The sequence below is a fragment of the Nanorana parkeri genome, unplaced genomic scaffold, assembly GCF_000935625.1.
Source record: "Nanorana parkeri isolate BGI_ZX_2015 unplaced genomic scaffold, ASM93562v1 scaffold1554, whole genome shotgun sequence".
NCBI lineage: Eukaryota > Metazoa > Chordata > Amphibia > Anura > Dicroglossidae > Nanorana > Nanorana parkeri.
The window spans coordinates 91206-99639 of record NW_017307822.1 but is presented as its reverse complement, the minus strand read 5'-3'; the positions used below and the strand labels follow the sequence as shown (position 1 = coordinate 99639).

The window sequence follows — 8434 nt, the reverse complement described above, 5'->3', positions numbered from 1 at the left end:
CTATATCAGAACTGTGTCCTGTAGTAATGTAGGGGTTGGAGGAAGGAACCACAGTGGTCAGGTGGGAATACAGGCATTCGGCACTCCCTAAAGTGTTGATTGACAAAGACACCAATGGAGGCTGCAGTACTGGAACGGAATGAAGCTAGAACACAGGGACCACTGGATCGGAGATTATAAGAGCACTTTTATTTTAGAGACTTGACAAAGGTGCTTGAAAAGCAATACTATTTTTTTCATTTGTAAAAGAAATCTTCTCCCTGTGTCACATGACTACTTCATATGAAGTGTATACTGTATATGCACAAATGATCCACCTGATCCAAAATAAACTTGGTGCAAAGCTGTTCAGTTTAAGGTTATTGCAAAAGACAAGGGTGCATACTTTATGCCTGCAGTAAAAGAAGTTTAAATTCTAAATAGCAAAAGGCTTCTTAACCACTTCTTAACCACTTCCGGGTCGCAATACGTCTATAGACGGCTGTCCCCGTGCGGCGCCCGGGAGCAGCGCGGCAGATCTCCCCGCAACAATCGGAGAGAGAGTCAGTGGCTTACAGCCACTGATCTCTCCTCCAATCACTGGACCCAGAAGTGATGTCTATTGCATCACTTCCGATGTCACTCATTACAGTCTCCCACTCTTAGAGCCAGGAGAAGAAGCTGGGAAAGCAGATATGTGCTTCCTCCGCTTCTTTGGGGTCCCTAGGTGACATTTGGGGTCTGCAAGACCCCTGATGTCTCCATTAAGAGGACCTGTCACACCCCATCCATTACATAGGGGTGCTTGCTATCCCCCTATGTGATAGCAACAGGGTTAGTGTAAAAAAAAAAGTGTTTAAAAATTAAAGTAACATATAAGAAAACTAAAAAAACATTTAAGTCCCCCGCCCCCCACTTGCACGCACATACACACGCAAACACGTGTAAGTGTGCCTATGTGCGAAAACGACAATTGTGCTACACATGTTACAAATCGCAGCGAACGTCAGAGTGGGAGCAATAATTCTAGCGCTGTCAATCACTCTTAACACTAAACTGACTGGTAAAAGCATTTAAAGTGTTCCCTATGGGAAATTTTGGGTATTGATGTTTTTTGTGGCTTCACGGACTAATGCAATTTTAAGGCTTGTTTGGTATCTATTTACCCGACGTGACCCCGTCTTTTATATTTTACCAAAAAATTGGGTATTATATTATGTTTCTGTCCACTTAATTTTAATCTTCCCCATGGTCCCTGTGTGTGCTGTAAAGTAGTCACCACTCCAAGCTCACTCCCGTGATGGACTCCAATCTCAATAAAAATGAGTAAACTAAACATGAGATTGTAGTCCATGACAGGGAGCGATCTTAGAGTGGTGGCTACTTCACAATACATACAGGGACTATGGGGGACAAAAGTAGCCCCCCTCTAGAAGGGAGGACAGTGTCAGCACCAATTCAGAGATGATTGGAGGATCTACAGCCGATTGATACACAAATAAGATACATTTTTGTTAATAGTTAGGTACTTAAATGTATTGGAATGCAACCTTTCCAAAACTAAAAAGGTTCAGGAGGGAGTTTAATTTGCTGTGTTTATGCAAGTATGCCTCAGATATGAAGTCATTTTTGGCACAGACCAATCTCCAGCCGAGTGATACACACATAAAATACATTTTTGTTCATAGTTCATAGTAAATGCATTTTTAAGATTTAACTCCTGAGTTGAGTGTCACTTTAAGCCCAAAAGAGGTTCAAACTCTTCCCCACTGTATTCATAACCAAGCAAAAGGTTTTTGGCTGAAGCTACAATTTATCTCTGCCTGCACGCAGACACTTCCATCTCAGAGAAAAAGAGTCACTTTCATGATAAAATACATTTCTAAATGAATAGAGGGAAGTGATTAGTCTGTCTCTAAAAGGATAATATGCCTTCTATTGGGTATTTACCCCTTGGGTGATGACACCACGCCCCTAATATATCAACAAATATTGTTTAAACCACTACTAGGGCTTTTACGGTGTCTTATTTAGAAACCCTCCGATTACATATAAAATATTTGATTCACATAAAACATCTTTTGGTACAAAGATAAAAGGTAGCTCTGTGCCAATGTTCATTACAGAACCATCCAGAAACCTTTAAAAGGAGGAAAAAAAGCATAGCAGCATCCTGAAGTTAATGTCGGATAACATGTCTATGCAAGGCAGGGGGAAAATGCCCCAATTTTATAGAGGCTGTTATAAAAATGTTAAAACATTTGTGACCTCAGGGGGTCCCCTTCATCAGGCTCAGGTGTCATTCTGAGCCTGATGAAGGGGACCCCCTGAGGCCCATAAAAGCGCTTGCATTGAATGGCAATTAGTCTGTCTCTAAAAGGATAATATGCCTTCTATTGGGTATTTACCCCTTGGGTGATGACACCACGCCCCTAATATATCAACAAATATTGTTTAAACCACTACTAGGGCTTTTACGGTGTCTTATTTAGAAACCCTCCGATTACATATAAAATATTTGATTCACATAAAACATCTTTTGGTACAAAGATAAAAGGTAGCTCTGTGCCAATGTTCATTACAGAACCATCCAGAAACCTTTAAAAGTAGGAAAAAAAGCATAGCAGCATCCTGAAGTTAATGTCGGATAACATGTCTATGCAAGGCAGGGGGAAAATGCCCCAATTTTATAGAGGCTGTTATAAAAATGTTAAAACATTTGTGACCTCAGGGGGTCCCCTTCATCAGGCTCAGGTGTCATTCTGAGCCTGATGAAGGGGACCCCCTGAGGCCCCAAAAGCGCTTGCATTGAATGGCAATGTCATTAAATGGACTATTGCTTTACTACTACTATGGTGTGCTTTTGACATTATTTCTTAATAGAGCCACCCTAAAACAGGATATCAGGGGCGGTGCTCAGGGGACCAGCTAATTCTGCAGGAAACTAAAACTGTTAAACATCAAGAAGCAGCATCCATTGTACGAGATTGCATCAGCATTTGAAATAGCCTAAAAGCCCCATTGACTTTAAAGTCACTTTAACTTTTCCCTAAAAAATAGCAATTACAATCTCATTTGATGCCATAAGCTCTATCTTCCTTTCATGGCCAATTCATGTCCCCTATTAGTTCTTCCAAATTTTATGGCTATATTCATTTTTAAGATTCTGCATCTCTTACCTGAGATCAAATTATTTCTGGGAAACGTTTTCTCCGTGTCTAGCTCCAGGACGCCTCAGCATCTATCCTGCAATGGTTCTGTTCCAACCCTTTTTAGGACTGGGAGTTGACTGTGATTCTTTGAAAAATATTGTCTCACAATAATGAAGGGATAAGAATGAGACTTCTAAACTTTGCGTTTGAATAACAAAATATGGTTAGAGCTTTGTATGATAAGATGTGGTTCAGATATGGTATCTGTTTTCTACAGAACATTCAAAGTATTTGGAATTATCTCATTTATTCATGCTAAATGGTGGGCATAGCCTTTTGTTTTATTCCTATTATGTTAACATGTTAGTGACAACACATTTAAAAGTGTTGTTTTTTTTTTACCTAAGTTTCCTTTACAGAAGAAAAAATGTACTGCGACCATAAAAAATAATAAAAACAAATGAATTGGTTTCCTAAATTAATAATAGTAACATTGATGGCTCTATTAAATAATAATACTTCAACCAATGTTTTTACACTTTGAACCGAAGGGGCCCTGGAGCCGAAGCTAGCCAAAGGATCGGCCGAAGCTACGGCCAGATCCTTCGGCAGCTTCGTGAATAGACCCCGTTTAAGAGCCCATTCACACCGTTGCGGATCAGCGCGTTTACCACGCTGATCTCGCAAGTGAAGGTTTTGGGAGTTTTTAATTGCGTTTTAGCGCTGAAACGCAATTATAAATGCCCAAAACCACGTTGATCAGCCGGTTCCATTGAAACCTGTATGGAAACCGCACTGATCAGCGTGGCAAAAATAGTACAGGGAGCAGTTTGGTTTGGGGTGGTTCGGACGGCGCGGACGGTTTCCATAGCAATGTATGGGATCGTTCATGCCGGCGGATCCGTGTGTCCGAACCGCCCCAGTGAGAACAGGGTCTTATGGTTAGCACTTATTAGCATTTATTAATAATTATTTATTTATGTATTTTAGTAGACGGGGGGCAGAATCTCTTTCTTTGTTTGTTAGTTTTTTGGTTCCAATTCCAGGGGACAACATGGTAAGGAGGTGCTGGAAATCTCTCCAATGTGTTCAGAACAGAAACAGCAATAAAAACATATTGCTATTACAGTAAGACATCTGATATCACAAGGGCGTCACTGGTACAAAGAGAGTCTAAACTTTCCTACTGGAATTAAAGTGAACAAAAAACAAAAAAAACCTCCCAAAAGTTCCACTCTTCCCCGATCAAAAAATAAATAAATCAGAGTTGATCATGTCAATATTAATACTAAAATAACCTTTTATTGATAAAACATTTACTTTTTGCGTATGAAACACATTTCATAACAAATAATGTATTAAAGTGATGCCAAAATCAGGAGTTAAATCTTAAAAATGCATTCAAGTAAAATGAGGGTGTTATTAGGGTGGGGCATTGCTATCAGCAGCAAGACAAAACATATCAGAGGTCTGAGATCACTTTGGCTATTCTTATCTGCATGCTTGCTCTGTGCCAGTGACTTAGAGAGTAGAGAAACCAGAGACAGCCATTCAACTAGCATTTTCATAAAGGAGTCAGCAATGACAATCTATACAGGGCCGGCCTTAGGGGTGAAGGGCACCATGGCAACCAGGGCCGGCCTTAGGGGTGTGCGAGCTATGCGGCTGTTCCCTCCGCCGCACAGCGCTTCCTCGTCCGCCCCCCCTTCCCCCACTTCAGGGGTGGGGGCGCAGGAGGTAGCGCTGCCTGCTGTCAGGATGGCGGAGTGGTGAGGGGGAGAGAAGCCGCACCCGCAGCTGTCAGGATGGCCGAGCGGGTAGGAGATCGGAGCCACTGTCATCCTATCAGTTTCAGGATTAGAGCGGCTCTGTGCGTGGCAGAGCGGGGGATCGGTACATATCATTGATATTTACCGGTCCTCCGTGTGAGAAGGACAAACACTGGAGCAATCGTCTGATTGCATGACGACCTGACACTTTATTTTTATAGACTCTATTGTATTTTGACATTTATTGTTTACCTTCTGTTGTTTTATTTGATAAGAATACTTCTATTGTGCCTACAAGTTTAATACCTTTGAATAAAAGTTTTATTTTTATCATACTTTTTAAAATGTTTCTTTGCGGCTTAACAAAATAAGAGTCTTTAAATGGTGCGGATATTGGGGAAAATGGGTGTGGTTACGGGGGTGTGGTCACTAAAGGGTGTGGTCACTGAGGGGTGTGGTCACTGAGGGGCGCTGTAAAGCTTTCTCGCACAGGGCACCTAAAGGCCTAAGGCCGGCCCTGAATCTATACATCCATTAAATTCCAGTATCTATTTATAGAAACACAGACCACACCTAACACATCATGTTATAGCAAATAATTTTCACAACTGGCTTGTGGCAGACATAGCTGAAGACATGTGCTCCTCCATATTTCTATTTGACTCAGGTTGGTTGGCATCCTCACTGAATGCTTTCTCAAGTGCGGACTGGATGGACCTCCAGAATGTCTCCTTGAAATCACGGCCCATGAAGACATAGAGAACTGGATTGACACAACTGTTGGCATAGGCCAAGCAAGTAGATATTACTGTGCCAACATGAAGCTTAACGAGGAGTTCAAAGTCATTCGGTGCGACGAGCAACCATACGGAAAAGAGGTGATAAGGAAACCAACAAATGAAGAAGGACGCGATGATGGCTGCGATGACTTTGAATGGCTCTGTCGATGTGGTCATGCGATTTCTGTGGATGCGCCAAAAAATCACCATGTAACACGAGAGAATGATCACAAAGGGAATAATAAAAAAGCCAATAAATCTTACAATTACTTGACCTTTGTATATAAAACTTCCACCACTTCTGGGTACATATCAAATCAAAAGTGAAGTTAGGCCTGCCGAGTTTGTGTCTATGCAGTAAGGTATGCTAAATATGAGAGACAGTATCCAAACGGCAGCAACGACTTTTACAGCCATCCTCACATTGCGGTGGTTCTGACACCAAACGGGGAAGATGGTGGCGATGCAGCGGTCAATGCTGATGACGGTGAGTTGTAAGACGCTGGCAGACAGATTGAGGAATAAAACGAGATGGTTCAGGTGGCACATGAAGGTTCCAAATGGCCATGTATAGCTAAGGGCCAAATATGTGACAGTTAATGGTAAGAAAAGGCAGAAGGTAAAATCGGCTACTGCCAAACTTAAGAGCCAAACAGAGTTGACAGTCTTCTTCATCCTGAAGGCAGTGAACCAGATGACCAGACCGTTTCCAGTTGTCCCCAACAGAGATATCAAAGAAAGAGCCACCATGTGAAAAATATAACTGACATAAATGGAATAATGGGAAGACATGACCGGAGTTAGATATAATGTCAAGATGCCCTGCAAAATAAAAATGCATAGGGTACTGTATAGATGTATGCAAGGCTTAACAATTGTAAACTCATGACCCAAAATTAGAAATGGCATCAAATCAAATGTTTACTTGGATTTTTCAATGTGGCACTTAAAAATGTATCAAAAAATTCCAGAAAAAGGAAGGACAAGCAGAAATAATAGCATAGTCACCCAGACATCACTTTATTTAAAAGAACAAAAAAAATTGTTTAAAATGACACTAAACTCAAGATTTCAATCTTAAAAATGCATTTACGTACCATAACTATGACAAAAAATGTATCTTATTTGTGTATCACTCGGCTTCAGATCCTTCGGTTCAGTGGAACCTTAGGACTGCTATACAGGCTATTCACAATAGCTCGTACAGCAGCCGAAGACAGCTGAGCGGCTCAGCCGAGCCGAAAGCATATGCTTCGGCTTGACTGAGCTGAAGTGACAGCCGAAGCGTGAAGAAAGGTCAGCCGAAGCGAACCGATCTCCATGCAAATGACAGCTGGCTGTACCCAGCCGCGATCCCACGGCTAGCTCCGCCAAGTTATAATAACAGATCAGCATCCACCAAATGACCTAGGGATGCTGATCTGTCATTAAACAATAATAACTGGGCAGAGCCGGCAGTGACGTCTTGGCCGGCTCCGCCCTGTTGTTATTCATTGGCCGAGACCGGCTAGAAGACTCTGGCAGGTGCCAGACAAAAGGAAACAGTTGGGTGGAGCTAGCTGTCACTGCTAGCTCCGCCCAATTGTTTTTCTTTTGCCAGCATCTTTGCCAGTGTTTTTTTTTTAATTCAATTATTTTTCATTTTTTTTTAAACTTTTTTTTACCTTTTCCGTATTTTCTTAAATTTTTTTAATTATTTATCAACTTTTTTAATTTTTAATTTCACTCTTTTTCACTCTGCTCGGTACCTTCAGAGGTACCGAGCAGAATAGCCAAGCCCAACGCTGCTCAGTGGCATTCGGCTATTCACTTACTGACGTTCAGCCCCTATGTGAATAGGGGCGAACGGCAGCAAGCGAGCTGCCGGAGCTTCAGCTCAGCCAATCCAGATGTTGGATCGGCTGAGTCAGCCTCCTTCTGCACTTAGACTCAGCCGATGTATGTCTGATTTTAGTCAGTAGTCAACTGCCAAATAGCATTCTGCTCACTTCACTTCGGCTGGGTTATTCACTCGGCTGCCTTCTGCAGTTTTGTGAATAACCCCCTAAATATAAAATTATAGTCCATCACACTAGTGAGCTACTTTACAAGTTTTGGAGTGGTGGCTACTTTACTTTACAGTAGTGGTGGCTACTTTTGGACCACCCTTAGCTTTGATTACGGCTCGCATTCACTGTGGCAACCTTGCAACATTTATTTCCATCCAGAGTTGCATTCATTTTTCACCAAGATCTTGTAGTGATGATGGGAGATTCGGACCTCTGTGTAAAGTCTTCTCCAGCACATCCCAAAGATTCTCAATGGGGTTGGGGTCTGGACTCTGTGGTGGCCAATCCATGTGTGACAATGATGCCTGACATAGTCATCTTGGAATATGCCCAATGTGCCATCAGGGAAGAAAAATCCATTGATGGATACAGCTGGTCATTCAGTATATGTAGGGGGGCAGCTGACCTAATTTTTTGGGGACATAATGTTGCTGAACCTAGACCTTTTATTTAATGGAAGGCTCTGACCTATTTACTTAGCTAAATCCAGGTGGTGACTTTTTTTTGGCCAGGCAGTGAATGTTACACAGACATGGTCCTCTGTCAGCACCAATGGAAAACACTTCTTGAGAAATGCTATGCAACCATCAATGGGGTGCATATACACAGGGTGCTGCTGCATAGAGGCTGCAGGAGATCAGCAACACTGAGATGCAACAAAGAATGAAATAAAGGAATACAAACACTGATATACATATATATATATA

At 41.9% G+C, this 8434-nt stretch overlaps 1 protein-coding gene across 1 annotated transcript; it reads right to left on the bottom strand.

Annotated features, from left to right (window-relative positions):
• Nucleotides 1-5502: 5502 nt before the first annotated feature.
• Nucleotides 5503-6471, bottom strand: LOC108798771 (C3a anaphylatoxin chemotactic receptor-like). The gene is made up of 2 exons (XM_018570551.1): nt 6036-6471; nt 5503-5954 (listed from the first exon to the last, which is right to left on the bottom strand). Exons 1-2 carry the CDS (start codon nt 6469-6471, stop codon nt 5503-5505), a joined length of 888 nt encoding a protein of 295 aa, XP_018426053.1.
• Between the last annotated feature and the right edge of the window lie 1963 nt (nt 6472-8434).